Genomic DNA, 13,003 nt, shown 5'->3' on the forward strand with positions numbered 1-13,003 from the left:
ATAGCAGCCAATAAAAATCTGAGGAGGCTAGTTTTCAAAAACAGAAAATAATGTCATATCTACAGTGGGCAAGTTTGTATAAAATTTTACATAGACACTGCTGATAAACACTGTAGAATTAGTTCACATTGGAGGGGAAACTAGAACATAGTAAGTTTGAAGCCTCTCCAATTTGCCTCAAAGGGGGAAATTCCTTCTTGACAATTGGACCAGTCCCTGGATCAACTTGGTACACAACTTGTATAACATGTAGAAGTTACTGTGCGATCGGAAAAATGTATTTAGCGCCCCCATAAATCTTTGGAATAAGCCATTTTTATAAACATTTATTAAAATTGAGCCCCTTATGCATACTGGGCCTCCACAAGTAGCAGAATCAGTTTCCTCTATAGTTACAAAATGTTATATGGAGATTTGACTTGCTTATATTGGAAAGCTTGTGGAATTTTAAGATAACCGGAAGTTTCTGTGCCACATTCAGGGTAGTGAAACTCTGGTACATGCGGTCACAGGCTTTGAACCACAAAACTAAAACTTCCTGTGTTACATGTCTGTGAAGATTTTTATTCATTCAGGTCATGATATACAGTATCTAATAACACAGCCAACACCTAGTGAAGACACATGAAAACACTGCTGGTAGTTCAGCCAACACCTGCCAAAGAATTTCAATGGAATTACTGTGATTGCATTAAAGTGACTGTATTGGCCTTTTCCGGAAATTCCCTACTACTCTCTCCAATTGAAGAAACCACTTGGATGAGTGCTGAAATATTTGCAGGTTTACTCAGCAAAAATTGGACAGTTGGGAGGTATGGCTAAGTGAGTAAAGCTGGCCATAGACGCAATGATACCATTGTACAAAACGAAGACTTGTGCGATTTTCGGACCATGTGTGGAGTATCGCCACATTTTTCATACCATGGCAATCGGTTTTTCAGTCGATAATACTGCCGACTGTAACTACTACCATAACTGTGTTTGTAGTAATTCAGAAGCAATTAGCTATGTAGAAAGATCTGTTGTAACCCTAGATACGTATAATGAAGATCAGAGTGATAACCTTCCCACCAGTACTACAGTAAGGGCACACTTGAAAGTGAGAATTGTGAATAGCACATGCTTTTCTGGGAATAGCTGGAGCCTAGTCAACATAGTACTACATACATATTTATATATTTTTACTTATGAGAAGCAATATATAAATATATCACTCTAAAAGCGAAACACCTTAAAGGGTACCTATTACATCAAAAATGCCCCCCACTGGAGATGCATACTAACAAAGCCCCCTAGCACTGCCCCCCACTGCTCTGTTAGGCCACATCTCCACACAAGTCTAATTGACTTTATATTGTGTACCTGAAGAAGGAGGTTGTTCCTATTAAAATGACTAGCAACAGCCTACAAGTAAATGCTACTACAGGTATTTTAAGAATGTTCGCATTTTCTAATTTTTGCATAATATTAGTAACGCAGGGCATCTAGAACTGCTGGGATATTTGTACATTCCTCCAACAGGAAAACAATGCCAAAACTTCTTACTCTATGTGCTCTCTTCAACAGCAGGAGAACGTTGCATGCGTGGCAAAAATCCACTTGCCTGTAACCTAGCACAAGCTGTTTATTTGTTTTGCTTGGTTGAACAAAAGTTGGTTTTCCACTTCATGAAGTCATTTACTTTTACCACCAAGTGTATCACATGCAAACGCTCAGTTACAGTTTTCTTCTCATAGACCCACTAAATCTCCACTTATTCTAATTGGGGGCACATTACAGACTCTTAAGGCCTGTGGAGTGCCAGTAAAATACACTGCTCCTCAAATTTAAAAAATTTATGGTGTCTTAAAGGGGTCGTTCGCCCTTTAAATTAACTTTTAGTATGATGTAGAGAGTGATATTGTAAAGCTGGCCATAGATGTTGAGATTTTTAAAAGATCAGATCCTGATCGTGAGACCACGATCTTCTCAGAACGATCGTACGATCGTACGAATTTACCATCAACTAAAAAGACCAATTTACCAGGAAAACAAAGGGGAGCTGCCTGCTTGGCCCTGCAAACATAGATAGATTGCACTGGGACCGACAAAGATTTTTTGACCTGGCCGATCAATTTCCCGACAGATGTCGGCCGAAAAATCGTAAGATGTACGATCGTTCGAATACCACTAACCACACGATAATTGGTCGGGCTTCCCTAAAATCGGTCGTTCGGCAAGAAGAATCGTCGCGTCTATGGGGAGCTTAAGACAATTTGCAATTGGTTTTCATTTTTTATTATTGGTATTTTTGAGTTATTTAGCTTTTTATTCAGCTGTTCTCCAGTTTGCAATTTCAGCAATCTGGTTACTAGGGCCCAAATTATCCTAGCAACCATGCATTGATTTGGATAACAGAGTGGAATATGAATAGGAGAGGCCTGGATAGAAAAAGATAGAATAAAAAGTAGCAATAAAAATAAACTGGCAGCCTTACAGAGCATTTGTTTTTTAGATTGGGTCTGCGACCCCCATTTGAAAGCTGGAAAGAGTCAGAAAAGAAAGGCAGATAATTTGAAAACTAGAAAAAGTTAAGGCCAATTGAAAAGTTGCTTACAATTAGCTATTCTATAATATATACTAAAATTTATCTTAAAGGGGTGGTTCACCTTTAAGGTAACTTTTAGTATGTTGTAGAATGGGCAATTCTAAGCAACTTTCCATTATTTATTTTTTATAGTATTAAAGTTATTTGCCTTTTTCTTCTGACTCTTTGCAGATTTCACTGACCCCTTCTAAAAAGCAAATGCTCTGTAGGGCTACATATGTATTGCTATTGTTACTTTTTATTACTGATCCTTCTATTCAGGCCCTTTCCTATTCATATTCCCGTCTCTTATTCAAATGCATGGTAGCTAGGGTAATTTGGACCCTAGCTACCAGATAGCTTAAAATACAAATTGAAGAGCTGCTGAATAAAAATCTAAATAACTCAAAAAACACAAATAATAAAAAATGAAAACCAATTGCAAATTGTCTCAGAATATCACTCTCTACATCATACTAAAAGTGAATTCAAAGGTGAACAACCCCTTTTATGTGAAAACAAGTTTACAAACAGCATCAGCCAATGTTCTTTGTTCTGTTTAAGGGAATAGTTTGTTTCTCCTTTTTTCTAACACCTTGAGAACTAATAATAAGTGATGCTTGCAGTGCTTCAAATAATTAAATTCTTTACTTTCTATAAGGAAATGAAAAAGCAACATTTCTTGTTCGTGCTGCCAGCCAAAGTAACCGCGCAGCAAATGGGATAATAGTGCTTGTCTGTTCTTGATCTGCTCACACTTTCTGGGTGAAATGGTCTCTTTGTAGGTCAACAGACTACAATTACAACGGTCAGTCCTTCTGCATCAGCATAAGTCAGTTTAGAATGCCAGAAGGAAGTAAGAAAAAACCCAAATGTTATAAATCACCACAATGTGGTTTTCAATAAAAAAAAACACAACTATTATTGTATATAATTAAAAATAATAAAAATTGCCAACACACACACACACACAACAAAAACAGAGCAAGGAAAAAAACCACTAAACGCTACACTTAAAGGACAGCTTATACCAGTACCGCATATATTTATTAACAAGAAATAGTACCGTTTGGATGCAGATACTTCTCAGAGTTTCCATAATGCTAGATTACCATAATGTTTAATCAATACGGGAATCAGATGGAATATAACAATCGCCACCCCTCAATGTGTACATAAATGATGGGACATAAGGGTCCTTGCATTTGCCCAATACATGTTCTGCACAATTCTATTAAGCTAATTCTGTTTTTACTGTGTAATGACAACAGTGCACGCAACACATTTTGGAGAATGTAGACAATTGTGTAGGCACATTTTCCATCACTTGCAAGCACCTACCACTCAAAAGTTTTTTTATCACATGGCCATTAGCAAGAAATATTAATGGAGAGATCCATGGGAAAATCCAGAGCTGTGCATCTTCTCTGTCATAGGACTTGTTGTGCAAGTACAAAAAGCCTTTTCCAGTTAGACCATTTTACCCTAATATTTAGCAGGGCCTTAGCTCTCCTTTAAACCTGACTAGGTGCTGTGCCCTGCTTGCTCCATGAAATATCAATTCCACTTGATCGCACATTTTCCAACAAGAATGTTTCAAACCATTTTCCATCACACAATGTGTTTCAAATAAACTCTAGCAAAAGGCAGAATTTTGGAAATGTTCCACAAGGCTTGTCGCACAACAGTTGTGTAATATACCCAATTTTCTTTGTCAAAGGAAAATATATTATGATAAATGTGGTGGGTGAACATCACTTGCCTAAATGTCTTCAGAGACAAAGTAACACTGTGCCTTGACAAACATTTACTAAACCTGCAAAATCACTGATGATAGTTTACTGTCCATAGGTAGGTAACAAAATGTAGAAAATGTATTTCTAAACAACTTTCTAATACATATTAACTACAACTTTTAATTTAATGTAGTATTATTATAAATGTAATTACCATTGAAAGACATTTCTGTCCTTTGCTATTACCTGCACTGTTGGTTCTGACTACATGTACCACTGAAACAATGTTATGTACTTTTGTTATTTTTACAGGCCTGTTAAAGTAGTGGTTCACCTTTGAGGTAACTCTTAGAATGTTATAAAATGTCTAATTCCTAGCAGCTTTGCAAATGGTCTTTATCATTTATATTTTATAGTTTTTGAGGGTTTGAGTCTTTTTCTGCTGACTCTTTGCAACTTTTAAATGGGACTCATTGACCCCCATCTAAAAAACAAATGCTCTGTAAGGCTACAAAGTTATTGTTATAGCTACTTTTTATTATTCATCTTTCTATTCAGGCCCTCTCCTATTAATATTCCATTCTCATATTTAATTCAGCCCATCATTGCTAGGGTAATCTGGACCCTAGCAACCAGACTGCTGAAATTGCAAAGTGGAGAGCTGCTGAATAAAAGTTTAATGACGCATAAACCCCAAATAATAAATAGTGAAAATCAATTGCAAACTGACGCAGTATATCACTCTCTACATCATACGAAAAGTTAATCCAGAGGCGAACAGCCCCTTTAAAGGGGGTTATTGATATAAACAATTTGCAATTGGTCTTCACTTTTCATTTTTTGTGTTTTCTTTTTATTGAGTTTTTGTTTAGCAGCTTTCCAGTGTTGAATTTCAGCTGTTATCTGGTTGCTAGGTCCACTATACCCAAGTTACCAGGAAATGGCTTGAATAAGAGACTAGAATATAAATAGCAGAGGCCTGAATAGTGAGGTAAGTAATAAAAAGTTGCAAATACTATAAAAACATTGATATGCTAATGAATAACTATCATCAATATTGGCGTGCGATGCTCCTATTTATGTGTTAAACATACTGTACATGATATATACATGTTTAGCTCTTAGGTTATAGTTGATAAACAACCCTGCTCTATCTAAATAGGGCAAACAGCTGCTTACGTCAAAATCACTGATGTGCTGCAAGGTGTCACTTCTTGAAAATGGAAAATATGCGGTTTACCACATTATAACAGCTGTACAGTCAACCTATGACTTTCACATTGAACTAATTACAGCCTTCTGTTACAGAATAGCAAGAAAGATTTGAGCATTATAGACCAGACTACAGAAAATGAACAGATATTACTATAACTCTACTACTACTAAAATAGGCTTACCTGTGACCTGTCAAACCCATCATACTTTGTGTTAGCCCATCTATAGAAACCACAATACTATAGGTTTATTCATTTTATGCCTATATACAAGAGGCAATGAGTAGTTGCTGTGTATACTTGTGTCAATGGGCTGGGGTAATGTTTTCTATGGCAAACCACATAATTCCATAGACACCATAAGATTAAAGGAACAGTAACATCAATAAATGAAAGTGTTTTAAAGTAATACAAATACTGTGCTGCACTGCACTGGTAAAACTGCTGTGTTTGCTTCAGAAACACTACAGGTATGGGATCCATTATCTGGAAACCCGCTGTCCAGAAAGCTCTGAATTACGCAAAGGCTGTCTCCCATAGACCCCATTTTATCCAAATAACCCAAATTGTTAAAAATGATTTCCTTTTTCTTTGTAGTAATAAAAACGGTACCTTGTACTTGATCCAAACTAAGATATAACTAATCCTTATTGGAACTTGGAAGCAAACCCAAGGCTGGGTTTATTTAATGTTTATATGATTTTTCTAGTAGATTTAGGTATGAAGATCCAAATTATGGAAATATGTTATCTGGAAAACTCCAGGTCCCGAGCATTCCGGATAACAGGTCCCATACCTGTACTTTTGTTTATATAAATAAGCTGCTGTGTGGGCAGCCATTCGAAGGAGAAAAGCCTCAGGTTATACAGCAGATAAGCTCTGTAGAACATAATGTTATCCATTATTTATCCTGTGCCATATAGCCTTTTTTCAATTTCCACCTTTGCTACACAGCAGCTTGTTTATATGAACTATAGTAGTGTTTCTGAAGCAAACACATCAGTTTTACCAGTGCAAGGCAACAGTACATGATATTTTTATTACTTTACTTTCATTTTTTGGTGTTAATATTCATTTAGGGAAATGGCACAACAGGAGATTAATCGATAGCGATAATTCTCTGCATCTGCATGTCGACTAATCTCCTGTAATCTGCAGTAAAAGCTTTTCATAGACAATAATGTGAATCGCTGGTGGTAAAACCCATGTATCGCTTCAGTTTCTCAAAACCGTTTGAAGTTTTCTCTTGTAGCAACTTCAAGTGGTTTTGGGAGACTGAAGCGCCACATGGGTTTTACAACCAGCGATTCACATTATTGTCTACAGTACAGCTTTTAATGGAGATTTCAGATTAGTCGCCCTCACAAGCAGAGATTTATTGCTAGTGATACATCTCCTGGTGTGCCATTGCCCTTAAGGGGCAGATTTATCAAAATGTGACATTAGAGCTCACCACAGAAAATTCACTCACTTTCTATTCATTCATATGGGACTTTTAAAATCATATTTATCAATGGGTTTACCATGATTCAAAAAAAAAATCCCATAATGACAAACAGATAGAGAGTGAAGCTGCAACAATGATCTAACAAAGTGATCCCCAACCAGTAGCTTTTGAGCAACATGTTGCCCCCCAACCCCTTGGATGTTGCTCCCAGTGGCCTCAAATCAGTAATTTATTTTTGAATTCCAGGCTTGGAGGTAAGTTTTGGTTGTATAAAAACCATGTGTACTGCCAAACAGAGCTTCAATGTAGGTCGATTATCCGCATAGGGGCTACCAAATGGCCAATCACAGCACTTAACATTTTTCATGCTAGTGTTGCTCTCCAACTCCGTTTACTTCTGAATGTTGCTCACGGGTTCAAAAGGTTGGGGATCCCTGATCTAACATGTCCAGTCCCATAAAAATCACATCCAAAATCCTCTCCACAGAGTCACCTGAAAGTCATATACAAGGTGAAAAGGTTTCTCTTTAAATATCTGGTAACGCATGTTACCCTGATACTACATGGTGCACGTCCGCTATATCAAAATCAATTTAATGCATGATTCAGTTACAATGCCAACTATCAATATACATTGTTCTTAAAGGGGTTGTTCATCTTTGAGATAACCTTAAGTATGATGTAGAGAGTAATATTTGGAGACAATTTGCAATTGGTTTTAATTTTTTTATTATTTGTGTTTTGTTCTGGTTGCTAGTGTCCAAATTACCCCAGCAACCATGCACTAATATGAATAGGAGACTGGAATAAGAATGGGAGAGGGCCTGAATAGAAAGATGGGTAATAAAAAGTAGCAATAACAATACAGTTGCAGCCTTACAGAGCATTTGTTTTTTTAGGTGGCGTCAGTGACCCCAATTTGAAAGCTGGAAACAGTCAGAAGGCAAATCATAAAAAAAATACAAAAAAATAAATAAATAATGAAGACCAATTAAAAAGTTGCTTAGAATTGTCCATTCTATAACATAGTAACTCAAAGGTGAACTTCTAAACTCCTAAAAATGAATGGATCCAAACTTAGAGTGGTACACTGACCACCTCTGAACTTCCTGTTTGTATTGGATTATGAAACATTAACAGTTTAGACAGTTTTATACTGTTAGGTTGGCTTTCAACTTAACAGCTCTCTTAGAAGGGCCCAGAGTGTCAGCGACCCTAACTATGTACTTCCTATGCATCTCCTGTATTTTGTTAACCATAGCATTGCTGATTCAAAGTTTAGCCAAAATCCTGGTACTAGCAGCCTAAAAAATATCCCAGAAATTGCAAAAAAACTGAAAATGAATGTAAACTGCAAAAGCGCTCAGGGAAGAATACGGAGTATGTTTATGTCAATTCATTTATAAGGGGTTTACATTATTTTGTGTCAATTAAAAATCTTTTTTCCCCCTTTTAAACTTGATTATGAATAGCCAAATTATATGTCCGGCCATTGAAATCTAGCTGACCATACATGCCCAGATATTGTCAAGCAGTGTCCTAGACACAAAACGCGTCAGGCATGAGTTTTTCATACAAATAAAATTTTCTTTTTATTCAACATTTATCTGATCCATGGGTGACCTATTCGAGTGCCTTGCTCCAACATCTGGTTTTCTGACTTGCCATGCTTCCCACCTATCTAATAATACCTTGGGGGGGGGGGTCATTTTGACAAAGCATCTTGCAAATCTATTGGATTCCAGTATCTCTGTTGGCGCTTAAAATCATATCCACTTATGTCCATTCCCATTGGGTGGGATATCTGAATATGCAGAAGTCATTGGAGCTACAGCTACTCCTGACTTACTATCTGATCTGCATGTTAGAGCCACAACACTGGCAAAGGGGAACAAGTTTATTTGGCCATAAACTTGGCACAATAGCTGCCGATTCAGTCCATGGCCAATAAGTGTAAGGTTGGTCAGAGCATGACCACTTTCAATGAAAAGAAAGGGTATAGACAACAAATGAAATGGGTAATAAGATAAAGAGGGAAAAACTGTGTAGCAGCCAAGTGAGCACAACAACCAACCCACCGCTTTTACAGAAATCTGCAACTTGTGGTGTTTCTGGACAACAACTCCCAGCACCCTTCAGAACTGGATATTGGAAGTGAAGTTGAGCAAGGACAGGTTTCAGACCTTTGTTAAACAGACGCCATTCATTTGTGCCATTATAAAATGGATCAGTGATACAGGGCATGGATGGGTGAAATGTTATCTGTGCTTAACATAAAGGAGAGCTAAACAAAAGCAGCACTGGGGAAACAGCAGAGCAGCAGACTGGCCATTAGTGGGGGGTTGCCATGTTGCACCCCAATAGACAGACGTCCCAACAGCTGATAAACCCCAGGGACCGGCACATAGAAACAACAGGTTATACAATGTAGCACAGCAATGGCACATGGACACGGTGTATCAGCACAACCAGCGTCTGCATCACTCACTCACTCACTCACTCACTCACTCACTCACTCTCCCACTCACTCTCTCCGACCCATTCTCACCTGCGCGCCCTCCCAGCCATCCCTCGCAAGTCGCAGACCCACGTAACACTTCTAAGGAACTGCCGTTATTCCGAGAAAACGATCCGCAGGTGGAAGGCAGCTGCCAGCAATCATGTCCTCCTTCCCGCGAGTGACCGTTCTTCTACCGGATGCTCCGAGGCTAACGGCGCAATGGAATCTGCGTCACCAGCCCAACGGCTCCACCAGCTCGAGCCCAGTGCCCACTGGCCAAGCGTTCTGCCAAATGCGGGCGCCCGGGCAGCGCTGTCAACAGGGGGCGTGGCTAGGAGGGAGAGTGAAGAAAAACACCCAATAGAAAGCCCTAGAGAAAGAGGTGGGGCCAATGTGGGTCCAGCGGGTGGGATTGATGTATGACGGGAGATGGGACACCCAAGCAAAACTTGATTTCTTTTCCCGCGCTGCCATTTAAGTGGGGGTCGCTGTCTGCTGGATAAGCGGATTTACAGCGACAATGTTGTTTGTCGCGGATATAGCTTTTTTAGTTGCCATGTTTGACTGAATTAGTTGGAGCCGCACTTCTGCTTTCCCTGAGCTTGGGGCGAGACAGCTGTCAGGCAGGGAGGGGGTGGGAGAGGCGCAGCTGGTGCTTTTTATGCCGCTGTCCAGTCCCACGTCTGCTGGTGTCACCGCCGCTCCTTTTATATGACATACGTGCAACGTCACAGCAGCTCATCATAGTGACGTGTAGGAGTTCACAAGCGCCTCAGGTCTTGCTCCAACTATTCCATAGAAAGGGCAACGTTCGCCAGGATCTAGTCCTCCATAAGCAGCCAATCAGATTTTTGCTCTTGACCAGATTTGTTTGTTGCTACGGGTTACTAGACCTGCACGTTGCCTTACATTAAAGCCTCTAAACAATAGTCTAATAATTCCCCATACCATAAAATAAGGGGTCTCTCTCTCTCTCTAGTAAATAAAGTACCCCCTCATGTTAAACATATATAGTGGATAATGTACCCCCTACTGTAATTTATAAAGATATTATAAGTCACTGAGGAGCAGCCTCATGCTTTTATACAGGTCACATAGCTCCGAGGTGACTTCTGAAATCTTTATAAATTTCTGGTAGGGGTACATTATGCAATATAATCTACATTTTGTGGGGGGGTCAGCTTCAAAATTTTTGTCGCCGGCATCTGTTTTGGGCACGCCCACGTCTGTTTCGGACGCACAGCGTCAAATTCCAGCGCGATGCGTCAAAATTCGGCAGCCTGGGGGCCCTTGTTATAAACGGTGCGTTCTGACGTCAGAACGCGCCGTTTATAAGGATATCATTTACAGTCTGGTCCCATAGGGAAATGACCAGACTGTACATCATATGCATATAATTTACAGGATATTCATGGCTCTTGTATATCATATATATATATATATATATATATATATATATATATATATATATATATATATATATATATATATATATATATAAACAATGCGCTGGTGCACTCAAAAATCCAAAGTGTAGTCACTCCCTGGGTGCTGGTTACAAATCTATAAATATACAAAGCTTCAAATGAACCAGACACACATATTTACATGATACGTCATATGAAAAAGTTTGGGAACCCCTCTTAATTCTTTGGAGTTTTGTTTATCATTGGCTGAGCTTTCAAAGTAGCAACTTCCTTTTAATATACAACATGCCTTATGGAAACAGTAGTATTTCAGCAGTGACATAAAGTTTATTGGATTAACAGAAAATATGCAATATGCATCATAAAATTAGACAAAAATTTGTGCACCCCAACAGAGATATTAAATAAATACTTAGTTGAGCCTCCTTTTGCAAATGTAACAACCTCTAGACACCTCCTATAGCCTTTGATGAGTGTCTGGATTCTGGATGGCAGTATTTTTGACCATTCGTCCATACAAAATCTCTCCAGTTCAGTTAAATTTGATGGCTGCCGAGCATGGACAGCCTGCTTCAAATCATCCCATAGATTTTCCATGATATTCAAACCGGGGGACTGTGATGACCATTCCAGAATAATGTTCTTCTCCCTCTGCATAAATGCCTTTGTAGATGTCGAAGTGTGTTTAGGGTCATTGTCTTGTTGGAATATCCAACCCCTAAGTAACTTCAACTTTGTGACTGAAAAATTTGTTCATATTGGGTTGAATTCATCCGACCCTCGACTTTAACAAGGGCCCCAGTCCCTGAACTAGCCACACAGTCCCACAGCATGATGGAACCTCCACCAAATTTGACAGTAGGTAGCAGGTGTTTTTCTTGGAATGCAGTGTTTTTCTTTCGCCATGCAAAGTGCTTTTTATTATGACCAAATAACTAAATATTTGTCTTATCAGTCCAAAGCACTTTGTTCCAAAATGACTGTGGTTTGTCTAAATGAGCTTTTGCATTTACAACAAGCGACTTTTTGTGGCGTGAGTACAGAAAGGTCTTCTCTCTCATCACCCTGCCATACAGATGTTCTTTGTGGAAATTGCGTTGAATTGTAGAATGATGTACAGATACACCATCTGCAGCAAGATGTTCTTGCAGGTCTTTGGAGGTGATCTTTGGGTTGTCTGTAACCATTCTCACAATCCTCCGAATATGCCGCTTCTGTATTTTTCTTGGCCTGCCAGACCTGGGTTTTACAGCAACTGTGCCTGTGGCCTTTCAGTTCCTGATTACATTCCTTACAGTTGAAACTGACAGTTTAAACCTCTGCAATAGCTTTTTGTAGCCTTTCCCTAAACCATGATACTGAACAATCTTTGTTTTCAGATCTTTTGAGCATTGCTTTGAGGATCCCATGCTGTCACTCTTCAGAGGAGAGTCAAACAGAAGCACAACTTGCAATTGGCCACCTTAAATACCTTTTCTCATGATTGGACACACCTGCCTATGAGGTTCAATGCTTAACGAGATAATCAAACCAATTTGATGTTGTCAGTAATCAGTATTGAGCAGTTCCATGCATTCAAATTAGCAAAACTATAAGGGTTCCTAAATTTTTGCACAGTCAGTTTTTCACATTTGATTTAATTTCATACAACTGAATACTGCTTCATTAATCTTTGTTCAGAAAACACCCCAGTACTCAGATCTTCCTGGGAAATGAAACTGTAGCAAGTGGAAAATAGCAAAAAGAAAAGAAAATTAGCAAAAATTAGAAAAATCCTTCTGCATTTTTCAAATTTTTGCTAATTTTCTTTTCTTTTTGCTATTTTCCTAATTGGAAATATATTGCATTGCACATTAATTACACCCCCAGGATTGGACACTGTTTTGATTCCAAGTTAATGGACATATCTTTATTCATGAGGGGGTGGGTTTCACGTGTTATTTAAACCTTGTTCACTTATGTGGTTGTATCACCTGAAGAAGGGGGAATGTCCCTGAAACGTTGTGACGCTAAAATAAACACGTAAGGGGCTTGTCCCCGGTTTGAAATTGCCACGAGTGCCGGCACCTATTTTTTTGTTCCTGGTAAATGAAAGACATACCACTTTTTTGTT

The 13,003-nt window shown here is 38.7% G+C and overlaps 1 protein-coding gene across 4 annotated transcripts in view; it reads right to left on the reverse strand.

Moving 5' to 3' along the window:
• mybl1.L (MYB proto-oncogene like 1 L homeolog) overlaps window positions 1-10,122 on the reverse strand; it is a 36,685-nt gene extending 26,563 nt beyond the window's left edge. Inside the window, exon 1 of one of the 4 annotated variants that reach the window (XM_018266313.2) lies at window positions 9,512-10,122. In XM_018266313.2, coding sequence (XP_018121802.1) covers window positions 9,512-9,531 — 20 coding nt within the window. In that variant the 5' untranslated portion in view covers window positions 9,532-10,122. 4 annotated transcript variants of the gene reach the window in all.
• Window positions 10,123-13,003: the final 2,881 nt, after the last annotated feature.

Source organism: Xenopus laevis, chromosome 6L (assembly GCF_017654675.1).
Source record: "Xenopus laevis strain J_2021 chromosome 6L, Xenopus_laevis_v10.1, whole genome shotgun sequence".
NCBI classification, from domain to species: domain Eukaryota; kingdom Metazoa; phylum Chordata; class Amphibia; order Anura; family Pipidae; genus Xenopus; species Xenopus laevis.